General features: G+C 36.6%; 1 protein-coding gene and 1 pseudogene across 5 annotated transcripts; both read right to left on the bottom strand.

Annotated features, from left to right (window-relative positions):
- Nucleotides 1-214: 214 nt before the first annotated feature.
- LOC108461882 (pentatricopeptide repeat-containing protein At3g04130, mitochondrial) lies at nt 215-4,647 on the bottom strand. 5 transcript variants are annotated; one of them, XR_008279982.1, is made up of 4 exons: nt 4,387-4,645; nt 2,232-3,798; nt 962-1,106; nt 215-490 (listed from the first exon to the last, which is right to left on the bottom strand). XR_008279982.1 is itself a non-coding variant. In XM_017761858.2 (3 exons), exon 2 carries the CDS (start codon nt 3,754-3,756, stop codon nt 2,242-2,244), a length of 1,515 nt encoding a protein of 504 aa, XP_017617347.1. In that variant the 5' UTR covers nt 3,757-3,798; nt 4,387-4,647; the 3' UTR covers nt 751-1,106; nt 2,232-2,241. The 5 variants fall into 5 exon arrangements, 2 of the variants coding, with proteins under 2 accessions (XP_017617347.1, XP_017617346.1); XR_008279983.1 differs by having other exon boundaries at nt 215-481; XM_017761858.2 differs by lacking the exon at nt 215-490 and having other exon boundaries at nt 751-1,106; nt 4,387-4,647.
- Nucleotides 4,648-4,995: 348 nt separating this feature from the next.
- LOC108462896 (glyceraldehyde-3-phosphate dehydrogenase, cytosolic-like) lies at nt 4,996-7,367 on the bottom strand (annotated as a pseudogene).
- Between the last annotated feature and the right edge of the window lie 5,936 nt (nt 7,368-13,303).

The following is a 13,303-nucleotide window of genomic DNA, read 5'->3' as shown; positions in this document are numbered from 1 at the left end:
TGTTCGATAGGTGCGCTTGCCTTTGTCGTATTTATAGTTAATTTAGTGATCATCAACTATCCAAATAACAACTCGATTATTTCTATCTTTTTACCTAAGCTCAACTCAAGTCGAGATGTGAAATTTGTTTTATAGAGTTTAATGAAAAATTAAATATATAAATAAATGAAACATTTTTCATATTTTCAACTATTATAAATTATATATCAAATAATTACCCATTAAAAACTATGCTGCTTAAGTTATAAATAAATTTAAAGAGAATATCTTCATTGTTAAATAAATCAATCCAAGAAAATTTGCTAAAATTATACCTTTGAATAATTTTACTTAAATCACATAGATTTCTGTAACCTACACTCATTTCAGAGCGAAGTGTCGTTCACTTCAAAGAACTGCCGCCGGATTTTTGGCTAATATTATCGGTGGCTTTTACCCTTAATAGCTCCACCTTGGACGTGCTGTTGTACCCATCTCTTGGCTGATTACCCTAATATGAACATCGCTGTTAGTCTCTTCTTTTCTTTTTCGATAATTTCATTGTAAAAGTACAGAAATGAGCCCCTATTTTAGCTTTTTATGACCAACCATAAATCTTGCTTTCTGCAATTTTAACGTTTCTTCGTTTTCTTATTTCTTTAACTTCGATTTCCACTACTAATGTTAAAACTGAATTGCACAAATTTGGACAACGCACACGATATGTTAGTAAATCCGAAAAAAAAAGCATAAAAAACATGACGTAACAGATTGGGACATGATTAATGATTCATGTATCATGCTTGTTTTTAAGATACATTTAATCACTTATTAAGTTTATATTTTACAAGATTGACATTGAAGAAGACTGAGATACAATACATATTATGGGTTGTAAAAATCATTGGTAATGAGAACTGAAGCCTAAAATGTAACAATCTCAAGCATTAAAACACTGTGAAAGGTGAAAGGACCTATTCACCTGAAATCACTATTCAGCATGATGTAGTATCGAGTCTACCGCTGGAAACCCGAAACTTAACTCGACTCGACCGGTTTACTCACTTCTCTTAAGAGATGAATTCTATCGAGGCTCAGATCGGATCCCGGATATGAATGCTTGCATCCTGCAGGGCCAAGAGTAGTGCTCTTTATTTTATTATACTTTTTGTAGTAATTGCATTGGATCACGAGGTTATGATTTTCAGTAAAAGACTTACTTTATTGGTACTTAATGACAAAGATCATGTGATGCTGCCTCCCCAATGTTTCCCACAGAGTCAAACTAAACTATGAGATCTAAAAGTTCATACATATCACAAATCACAAATCACAAAAAATGATTCCCTTCAATATCCAAGTTGATGGCTATATCAGCCCTAGATTTTGCTGCCCCTATTGCTGAAGACAGCAATCGAGAATAATGATGGGAAGCTTATAGGATACAATATGGTAATGTGGAATTGGCAGACCTTCTAATACAAGGTAGACAGAGTTTCTCAATGGTACATAAGAGTCTGCAATCTAATACAACAATCTTACTATTCATTGATTATTCATACATGTGCAGACTCTTCGATTGTTTTGAGATTACAAAGTAAAATTGTTAAGAGGTATCTATTTCAAATGAAGTCATAGCTCTTAAGCACATATATCCAATCTGAACTATGAGCTAAATAATTCAAGCAAAGAGTTGTGTTAAAAAGTTTATCAAATTGTAGCTTTAGGAGACACAAAGTCGCAAACACTTGGGTATCAACTGAAAAAAGATTAAAAGATCACTTTTTATTCATTGGGCTCACAACAACGCAGTAACCAATACTAGGACTCCAAAGTGCCCAATTGACCCTGTCATTACCGTGGTAAGACGAGATATTGAAAGCTACTTCTCTAGACTATCTATATCAGCCTTAGGTAAAGGCAGCTGCATACCGACTAATCCAGAACCAAAATTCTAACAACAATTATTAAGCCTACAAACAAATTTAGCCACGTATGAACATGTGCAACCATTCAGAAATACATATAAACACCATCTCAGAATAGATGTATAAGTGTGGTACATCTAGTTCAAGCTGATTTTTTTTTTCTTTTTGTTTTGATTCTTTTTCTTTTCAGGTTTATTCTGTTAAATATAATATAATATGTCAGACAAAAACCACAAAGGCTTCAGTCAAATACTGACAGTTGTAAGTCTATTTTTGGGTGCTGGTAGAAGCAGAGAATTTAAGGAAAAATAGATAAATGCTCACTTGGAGAAGTTCATAATTTCTTCATGGAACCTTCAATTTTCTCAGCTGCATCGTACATATTCTTTGCTTTGACCTCATCTAAAAGTAAACGACATGTCCGATAGTTTGGTGTTATATCTTTTCTAATCATCTCTTCAAACAAGTTGTAAGCCCACTCACTTCTACTTGCTCTACAAAGTCCATGAATCAATAGCGAGTAGGCAGAACTATCAAGACTTAGATGATGCTTATTAACCATATCATTCAATAGTTTGCTCAACAGGTTATCTATCTTCCCAGTTTTAAAGCATGACTTCAGCAAGGGGTAATATGTCTGAACTTCAGGCTTGCAAATTTTCAAATTCCCCATGTCCTGAAGAAGAGATAGGGCCTTCTGTTGTTGAGCATGATGACAAAGCATGGCAATCATGCAATTATACGTCGATGTATTGGGGGAAACACCTGTCTTCGGCATCTCTACCTCAAAAACCTTAATAGCATCTTCAACTTGGCCTGCTCGCCCCAGCGCATGGATCAAGCAGTTGTAAAAAAGCGTATCAGGTCTACAGCCTGTAGCTTTCATTCTTGAAGCAATTTGCAAAACTTCCTCAAACCTCTCTGCCTTTGATAGTGAGCACATGACAGTGGTAAAAGTAACAACATTGGGAGGACAACCTTGGACAACCATTTCATCAAGGAGTTCATAAACTTTTTGAAAGTTGTATCGGCAGCAATAGAACTGGATGATAGTTGAGTAGCTAATGACAGAAGGGTGACAACCATGTCCTCTCATCTCTTGAATTGTCCATTGTGCCTCTTCAACTCGATTGATTTTGCACCAACCATGAATGAAAATATTAAATGTGTAAGCATCAGGTGCGATGTGTGACTTAAGCAGCAAGAAAATTTCACGGGCCTCTTCCACATTTCTCTCTTTGCAAAGGGTGTCAAGAAGCAAGTTCATTGACTCTGTATTCTTCTTCAATCCGAAAGTTTCCAATTCATCAAATACCCTCACAGCATTTTCCCATTTCCCTGCACCAGCAAACCTTCTCATAACCTTGGTTATCGTGTTAAGCGTAACAAGGTGACCTTGACGCATTTCCTCCAAGAAGTCCTTCATTCGATCCATTTGTTTCATTTTACCGAGGATATCAACCATCGTATCATATGCCTGATGAGAGTGCTTATAGTCTGGGCGAGATGCTGCCCATTTAAAAGCACCCAATGCAGATTTCCAGTCATCCCTGAACCGGTGCAGCAACTTATCAATAAGATCATGGGAAAGCTGTATGGAGTTACATTCTCCATCATTCACGAGACACTGAAAGACTTCATCCTCACTGGTCCCAGCATGAACTTTACTTACGAGAACGTCAACGTCACAACGTCCTATGGCTCCGGAACCTGATCCAGTGTAGTGAGAAGATTCCACTGGCAGAGCAAGACTGGAACTTTCATGGGAAGCATGGAAAAGGGAACATAATATTGATGGTTTGACAAGGAACCAAATACTTCTAAGGCAGTTCTGTAAAGGGTACATCATGGAGAAGTGCCCTCAAAATAAAATTCAGTTTGGTCCTTACAACTGCATATCCAAATGAATAAAAGCATTAGCCTTTCTACTTAGTTCATCGATAATCCATAACAGCAAAATAATAAAATATGACCTCGACCTATAGAAAACTCCCCACTTAAGCCCTTATTCTTTTATTCAGTGCAATAACCACTTGTTATTTACTTATTTAGTATCAAGCCGAATTTGGGTAAGAAATGCTGGCATAGCTAACTACTCGGTTAACCCATATATGCAGGCAGCCATGATGCGGCAAGCATGTGAACAAATTTGATGACAGAAAAAATACAATGCATAAATGAAATTAAAGAACTCCATATTGGTTTAGGCATTCTATCAAACATCTTCTATCCATATTGTTGTTTTCTCATGACCAGTGGCAAAGCCATGAAAATCATTTTCAAAAGTCTGGGTTCGTAAAAAAATAAAAAGTATTCTTTTAGCAATTATATTCAATAATTAAAATTGAGATTTGGGTTTTGCCGATTTGAATCTTAAATAGTTTTATAAATATATACATATAGGAAAAATATTAAATGTTAAATTTGCAGCTATACAAGTGAAAAATAAAATAAGAAACTAAAATGCAACATAGTGTACCTGATTAAAAAAAAGGTTTAGGAGGATGTTGGAAATCCATCACTTAGGCTGGACACTGGGAGATGTACTATCGAGGGGTAGATGTGTGTTTTGGGCCTATCACCAACTCTGTTGAGAGAATGAAAGGATGAGGCAGTTACATGGGCTTGCGGTAACGCTGCCATCAGCCCCAAGTTTTCTCTTCATATGCATTCTCCGTTTTGGTAATTGCATATGATAGTATCTCGATAGTAATTAGTATTGATAAATTTTGGATAAACTACATTCTTAGCCATCCAATTATTATTGTACATTATGACCCAACTACAAAATTGGGCCTTGATAATTTAAGGAAAGCTCATTGTTCTCGCTTAACTTGTTTGCAAAATATTATTCTTTTTAAATCATTAAAATTCGCAATTATTTTTCCGTAAAAGAAAAAACTTCATAAATTCACAATTATAATGAACATTCATATCTAATTCATAGTTTCTGCGATACTGAAATGAAATTGAGAAAACCGAATGGGTTGCCCCAAATCATTCGAAAACCCATATCCCTTCTCATTCAATTGGGTAAACTTGAAAGCAAATAGCACCAATTAAAAGGGGAAAAAAACGACAGCACTAATTTGATTGATGTATAAACATCATTTTACTTCATAACATCAAACTGGTAAACTTGTTCACTACACCTTCAAAACTGCAGAAATGTAAACATGCAAGGGGTAAAATCATTGGGTTTTTTATTCCATATAACAAGAAGCTTCTCTCAAACACCTCATATTCTTTAAACCAGAAACACAACTTCTTCACTGGCCTTCAAAAAACGTCAACATGCTTTGGTGGATGCCATGTGAACGATCAAATCAATCACACGAGAACTGCAAAAACAAGACAAGCTTTATCAAATAACCAGGATTTCAAAAAGGGCATAGACTTCAAAAAAGGAAATAAAGTGGAAAGCATTCTTTACCTGTAACCCCATTTGTTGTCGTACCAGGAAACAAGCTTCACAAAGCTCCCGTTTAGAGCAATACCAGCCTTGGCATCAAATATGCTCGACCTGTGTTCCATTTCAGGGAATTGTTATAAAAAAATGCAACAAACACTAAAACTCATCATTGACAAACAATAAAAATAATGGTTTTTAACTTGCCTGCTGTCACCAACGAAGTCAGTGGACACAACATCTTCCTCAACGTAACCCAAAATGCCTTTAAGCTTGCCCTCAGACTCTTCCCTGAAATCATTAGAGATCATGTATGAGATATTTTATAATAATATAGCAGGAAAGCAATGGTGTCTACAGATGATGTTATTATGATAAAACTTGCTTGATAGCAGCTTTGATCTCATCATAAGATGCAGATTTCTCAAGCCTAACGGTGAGATCCACAACTGATACATCAACGGTATGAACTCGGAATGACATTCGAGTTAGTTTGCCATTGAGGGCAGGAAGAACCTTACCAACAGCCTACGTATTCACAATACCATCGGGTACATATATAAGAACTAGCTTAGCAAAATAAGAAGGAACTGATCAAAATCAGATTGAAAATATACCTTGGCAACACCGGTGCTGCTAGGAATGATGTTGAAGGGACTGATCAGAATCAGATTGAAAATATACCTTGACAGCACCGGTCCATCAACTTTCTTTTGGGTTGCTGTAGACCAAAATAACTTGTTTATTTAAATACGAGCATTAACCCATTTTGATATTAGTTAAATAAAAGGTAAAGAGCTTTATTACCAGTAATGGCATGAACGGTAGTCATGAGACCCTCAACGATTCCAAATCGGTCGTGGATAACCTTAGCAAGAGGAGCAAGACAATTGGTAGTGCTGCTAGCATTGGAAACAATGTCAAGCTCTGGCTTCTAGTCTTTCTCGTTTACACCCATTACAAACATGGGTGCATCTTTGCTAGGGCCAGAGATCACAACTTTCTTAGCACCACCCTGTAAAACGAACAATCAATTCCATTCAATTTCAGTGAACACTCCAGTTGACTCAAGCAAATATATATAAAGAAGAGAAACCTTCAAGTGAGCAGCAGCCTTGTCTTTGTCAGTGAACACTCCAGTTGACTCAACAACGAACTCAGCCCCGGCTTCAGCCCATGGAATCTCCTCAGGGTTCCTAAAACCATACAACAATACAATTAAAAAAAAAGGGGGGATAAACTGATAAACATAGATTTGAAATGAGATTCCATAGCTATCATTTACCTGATTCCGAAAACAGTGACGGGTTTTTCGCCGAAGAGGAGGGTTTTAGAGTCTTTGACCTTAAGATCATGGTGCTTCCATTGACCGTGAACGCTGTCGTATTTGAACATGTATGTCTGCATTTTCCCCGCCAATATAATTAATACAAAAAAAAAAAGAATAAAAGTAGAGGCAAACAAAGCTTCTTGAAAATGTTAATACCATGTAATCGGTGGAAATGAAGGGATCGTTAACGGCGACGAGTTCAACATCGTTCCTCTGAAGAGCAACTCTGGCAACCAAACGTCCGATTCTTCCAAATCCTGCACCATTTTTTATTTTTCCCATGCTTAGCATCTACTCAACATTTTAATCATTGATTTAACCTATTTTCCCCCTAATAAAGTAAAATTATTAGATAAGAGAATTACCGTTAACCCCGATCTTAATCTTCTTGTCCGAAGCTGCTTAAATCAAGTCAACGAATGATCAAGAAAACTCAATGAAATAAAAAACATATTAACAAAACCAAAAAAAAAAAAAAGATATGAAATTAAGTAAATTAAACCCTAGACATAATTAACAAAACCAAATAATTGCAACCAAAAAAAAAAGAAATTAAGTAAATTACCCATTGACGATAACGAGGGAAGTAGGAGAGTGCAGATTCAAGATTTTTTAAGCTAAGCAGAAGGTTTAATAGTGAGAATTATCGCAGAGAAAAAAGGGCAATGTGAGGTTACTTAAAGGGTGGAGACGAAAGAAAAAATTTGGGAGTGAGACATGATTTAGCGCTATGGTTATTTAAAGGGTGTCACATGGAGATGGTAGCGGTTGTTCTCAGTCAAAGAAAACTACTTTTTGAAAGAGAAGTTTTGTTTTGGCGGAATCTTTTTACATTTTCTATCTCTCAAAATCATTTTACTTTTTTACCCCTCTAATAATATAATATTTTTAAAATATTAATTACAAATATTTAATGATTATATTTAAATATTTAAAATATAGTTTAAATATTCTAATTAAATTTTATAAATAATTAATATTTATTACTTAAAATATTTAAAATTTATATTTCATATATTAAAATATTAATAACAAGTTATAATAATTTTTAATATTCTTACTAAAATATAATAATATTAACTAATTTAAATGCTAAAGTCCCTTTGAATACCAAGAGTGTTGTCCATAGAGTCCTAGAGAGAGCAGTAACTGCTGCAGCTTGGGATGGAGGATAGTGGTGGCTATGAGAGGAAGAGCAGTGAGGAGATCTCTTTGTTAGCTGAAGAACTTATCCAATTATCAGTTAAGAGATCAATGGTGGTGCCGAGTGTTAAACCAACTTTGATATGCTCGGTATGGACAAAAAAGGCTTTCAATTAGGAGAGTTTTAGGGCACAGTTGAAAAGCCTATGGAAAACTAAGAAAAAATTCGCGATACAGTTGGTAGGGCAAAATATATTCCTAATTGATTTTGATTTAGAAGAAGATCTAGAGACGGTTATGGAAGGGCGCCCTTGGTAATTCCTTAAATTTCTTATTTTATTTGATCGTTTAAGTAGACCGATTGAACAGGACCAGATTCGACTTATCTCTTCACTGTTCTGGATCAAAATTGGATTGTGTTTCCCAGAATTCGACAAGAAATATCTGTTGCATGCTATTGGGAGCACCTTTGGAGGAGTTATTAGGTCTGAAATTAATGGTGATACTTGTAGACTTAGAATCAACCTGGATGTGCAGAAACCCCTCAGGAGGGGTATTTTTGTTTCAAGTGACAATAATGTTAAATTATGGATTTCTTTCAAATATGAAAAACTACTGATCTTCTGCTTTGGTTGTGGCAGAATGGGTTATGGTCTTAATGACTGTCTGGTGATAGGACTTGCAGAAAAAAACAAAGTTAGAGATGATCCTCCATATACTATAGCACTAAAAGCTGAATCAAATTTGGTGGGGAAAGAGAGTTTGAAATTTAATGCCCTCGCAAAAAAATTGGGTTCACAATGTTCTTACACAGGAAGTTTGGACCAGGAATTCAGTGGCACTGGAAAGTTCGCTAAACCTATTACCTCACAGGGAACCACACAGTGTGGAATGCAGCTGGCGAGTTGGGAAGCAGGGTTAAAGGACTAGAAAATAGATTTTAACATGATGGAGATTGGTATGACGACTGGAATCAATAATGTGGCGGGGAGTTTCTTCACAGCTCCTAAGAAACAGAGTTGGAAGCGGCTGGTTCCAGCAAAACTGCCAGAAAATAGGAAGAGCGAAAGAGTGGTGGGTAAGAGGAAATCTCCAGAAGATGCTAAAAGTAAAGACCATATTGGAATGTTGCATGAAGATGGATTGAAAAGATCAAAGAAAGAAGATATGGTCAGGCAAAGAGAGCTTTTAAAAGATGCAGTGATAGAAAATGAGGGACAAGATGGGGTTTCAAACAATTTAGGATCGGCAGCTGCCAATAGGCAAGCCGACCGGACACAATAAAAAGCATCAGCTGGAATGTCCGTGGGTTGGGCAGCCCACGGGCAAAAACGTAGGCTGCGGCACTTGCTAAAGTAGCACAATTCCCATATGGTCTTCTTGATGGAGACGAAGTTAGATGAGAACTGTATGGAAAGGGTGAGGAGGAGTTGTGGTTTTATGAATGGAATTGACGTTGCAGCAGAGGGGTCTCGGGGCTGGCTGTGTTTAACTTGGAAAGGAGACATCAAGGTAGCTCTGAAGAGCTATTCGAAGTGGCATATTGATGTTACTATAAAGGAGGAAAGTGTCCAAGAAGAATGGAGGTTTACAGGATTTTATGGCTCACCTTATTTGAAAGATAAGAAAATGGAATGGAACTTAATTAGAATACTAGGCAAAGAACAGACTCACCCTTGCTGGTTGATGGTGATTTCAATGAAATCTTGTATTCTTTCGAAAAAAAGTGGTGGAAAGCCAAGGGATCAAAAGAGAATGGAGGAATTTAGGGAGGTTCTAGTGAAATGTCAACAAATGGATATTGGGTACTCGGGGGTTTGGTTCACATGGGAAAGGGGGAATCTGCCAGAAACAAATATTAGGGAGAGATTGGATAGAGGGGTTGCAAATGATAAATGGATAACGTTATTTCCAATGGGCAGTATTCAACATCTTCCCTATTCAACATCAGATCACTACCCCCTTCTCATCAGCACAAAGGGTACTCCAAACAACATAGGCAGTTCAAGATTCCACTTTAAGGCCTGGTGGACCATGGAGGAGTCTATCGAACAAGTAATTAAGGAATTTTGGGAGTCATCCTCATAGAAGTTAAATGAGAAACTTGAAGGGCTCCAAGATCAATTGAAGGAATGGTCACGCAGAAATAGACGAAAATGGGAGGGTCTAAAAAGGAGGTTAACTGAGGAGCTGGAAATCTTATTGGAAAAGGAAAGGGACAATGAAACGTTGGCAAGAATTATTGACACGAAAATCCACCTGAACTTGGAAATCGATAAAGATGAGTTGTATTGGGAACAACAAGCTAGAGCAAACTGGCTCAAGTCAGGGGATAAGGAATCTTCCTACTTTCATAGGTATGTCTTAGCCCACAAACGAGCCAACACAATTACGAAACTGGTGTTAGATGATGGGAAGGAAATTACCGACGGAACAGAGATTAACTAGAAGGCAACGATGTTCTTTCAGAAGCTGTTTTCAACAAAGGAAGCAGGGGATCCAGTCCATCTATTAACAGGCATTGAAAGAAGCATCTCTCATGAGGTTAATAAAGGCCTCGTATCTCCTTAAAGTGAGGAAGAATTTCATTGGCACTGAAAGGGATGAGCCCCAACCAAAGCACCAGAACCGGATGGGTTTCCAGCGCTATTCTTCTAGAAGTACTGGCACATAGTAGGGAAGGATGTCGTTGATTGCTGTTTAGGAATTCTGAATGATAGAAAGGAGGTTAAATCCCTAAATAAGACAGATATTGTGCTCATCCCAAAAGTCCCTAAACCCACAAAACTGGTAAACTTTAGGCCGATTAGCTTATGCACAGTCACGTATAAAATCGTGGCAAAAACAATTGCAAACCGCTTGCAAGAGGTCATGGGCAGTTGTATTGACGAGGCACAAAGCGCGTTTGTCCCAGGGCGACTTATTTCAGATCATGTGCTTTTAGCCTATGAACTCCTACACACGTTCCGACAAAAGCGCACAGGGAAAAAAAGGCAAATGGCGGTCAAGCTTGATATGAGTAAGGCTTACGACAAAGTAAAGTGGGATTTTATAAAAGAAGTAATGTTAAAGATGAGGTTCGCAACAGAACTGGTGGAATTAATTCTGAAATGCATCACTACAGCTTTTTATGCATTAAATATTAACGGAAGGAAGGGCAAAATTTTTTATCCCTCCAGGGGACTTCGACAAGGTGACCTACTAAGCCCGTTTCTCTTTCTTTTTTGCAGTGAGGGCCTCTCATCCCTTATGAGAATAGCTCACAAAGAGGGTATATTAAAAGGTACAAAAGCAAGCAGAAGGGGTCCAGAAATATCCCATTTATTATTTACAGACGATTGCATACTATTCGATGAAGCAACATATAGGGGTGCTCGAGTTTTGAAAGACATACTCAAGGAGTACGAAAGTTGTATGGGCCAATGTGTGAATTTTAGCAAATCAACGATCTTTTATAGCTCAAATACACCTGAAGAGAAGAAAGAAGAAGTATCATCATTGTTAGGAGTACGGTGCTCCACAAATCCTGAGAAGTATTTAGGACTTCCCAATATGGTGGGCAGAAGGAAAAAAAAACCGTTTCAGAACTTAATCGATAGAGTCTTAGTACACATTGAAGGTTAGAGTAACAGGTTGTTATCACAAGGAGGGAAGGAGGTCTTCATAAAATCAGTCTTACAAGCAATACCAACCTATGCTATGTCTTGCTTCCTTTTACCTAACTTATTATGTGGAATGCTCGAAAGTACTATTGCTAAGTTTTGGTGGCAAAAATGATTTGGGAAAAGATGTATACATTGGTGTCAGTGGCGGTACTTATGTCGACCTAAAGATGAATGAGGGGTGGAGTTTAGAAGTATGGCTTTGTAACACCCCTAACCTGTATCCGTCGCCGAAACAGGGTTACAGAGTGTTACCAGTACATACAGAACATTTATAGATTAATCGAAACATTACTATTCACTTTTTGAAATCATATATATATATAACGACCTTTATTTGGGCCCTCGAAGCCCAACATGAAGGTTAAAATCAAGTTGGAGCTCAACTGATTTCTCATAAAATTTTTCACTTAATTTTTTAATTTTTTTTAACACCCCTAACCCGTATCCGTCGCCGAAACAGGGTTACAGAGTGTTACCAGTACATACAGAACATTTACAGATTAATCGAAACATTACTATTCACTTTTTGAAATCATATATATATAACAACCTTTATTTGGGCCCTCGAAGCCTAACATGAAGGTTAAAATCAAGTTGGAGCTCAACTGATTTCTCATAAAAATTTTCGCTTAATTTTTTAATTTTTTTTTTAAATTTTACTTGTGAACAGTACCCACACGCCCGTGTGATTAGGCCGTCTAGATTCCGCACGCCCGTGTGGCTTGGGACATGCCCATGTCCTTTGTCCCTAGAGCTTTTTGTTTATGACATCATCATCAATTTAGGGGCACACGGCCACATGGCACGGCCGTGTCCTAAAGTCGTGTTCCATACACGGCTGAGACACACGGTCGTGTCTCTGCCTGTGTGGTCAATATCTAAGCTATTTTCCAAGCCTTGGTCAACCTTAATCTCTTACACACTTATACAAAATCAAAAGCATATAACATGGTATTCATTTAATGATTAAACATTCTCAATTAAACTAAAAACATAGCATTTGTATGTCATCATACATGTGTCTCTCATACTCATTTTACCTTGTCTATTATGGTACCACTTATACTTTTATACTATGATTATCATCTTACCAAATATTTTCAGCTTAATCATCAAGCATTCATATTTAAAGCTAGATCATATCTTTATAAAATACTACATTTCAGATGCACGGAATAAAATACTTGCCTTAGACATTTCAATCCAACTTCATACCCAACAAGCATTATATTGAAACTAGTCATATATATACATGTCATGATATGTATCATTCTCATACTATTTTCTTATAAACATATATCATTTGTTTTCCTCTTCCTCCTCTCCATTCCACATCCTTAATGTATATAACATTCTTGTAAGTACAATTTCACAATTTACTTATTAATGCTCACATTAAGCTGTTCACACGAGTCATAATCACTCAGTTATTTAAAATTCGAGCTACAGAGCTCCAAATTAAGATCCGTAAATTTTCCCTGAAACTAGACTCACATATCATTCCACCATAAAATTTTCAGAATTTTTGGTTTAGCCAATTGGTACAGTTTATTCATTTAAGTTTCCCTTGTTTCACTATCTGACAGTTCTGACCTCTCTTTACTAAAAATTAATTATATCACAGTACAGAACTCGGATAATGTTCCCATTGATTTATATTGAAAATAAACTCATTAAGGATTTTAATCATATAAATTTGAGCCTCTAATTAATTTTATCCAATTTTTGGTGATTTCCAAAGTTAAAACAAGGGAACCCGAATTCATTCTAACCTTGTCTCACAAAATTCATTATATCTCATAATTTACAATTCAATTGCTTAATCTGTTTCTTCTATGAGAAACTAGAC

The sequence above is a fragment of the Gossypium arboreum genome, chromosome 3, assembly GCF_025698485.1.
Source record: "Gossypium arboreum isolate Shixiya-1 chromosome 3, ASM2569848v2, whole genome shotgun sequence".
Taxonomy (NCBI): domain Eukaryota; kingdom Viridiplantae; phylum Streptophyta; class Magnoliopsida; order Malvales; family Malvaceae; genus Gossypium; species Gossypium arboreum.
The sequence above is the reverse complement of the archived record's forward strand: the minus strand, read 5'-3'. Positions and strand labels throughout refer to the sequence as shown.

Coding starts and splice junctions, on each gene's coding strand:
- LOC108461882 (XM_017761858.2), bottom strand. CDS start 3,756: ATGATGTACCCTTTACAGAACTGCCTTAGAAGTATTTGGTTCCTTGTC.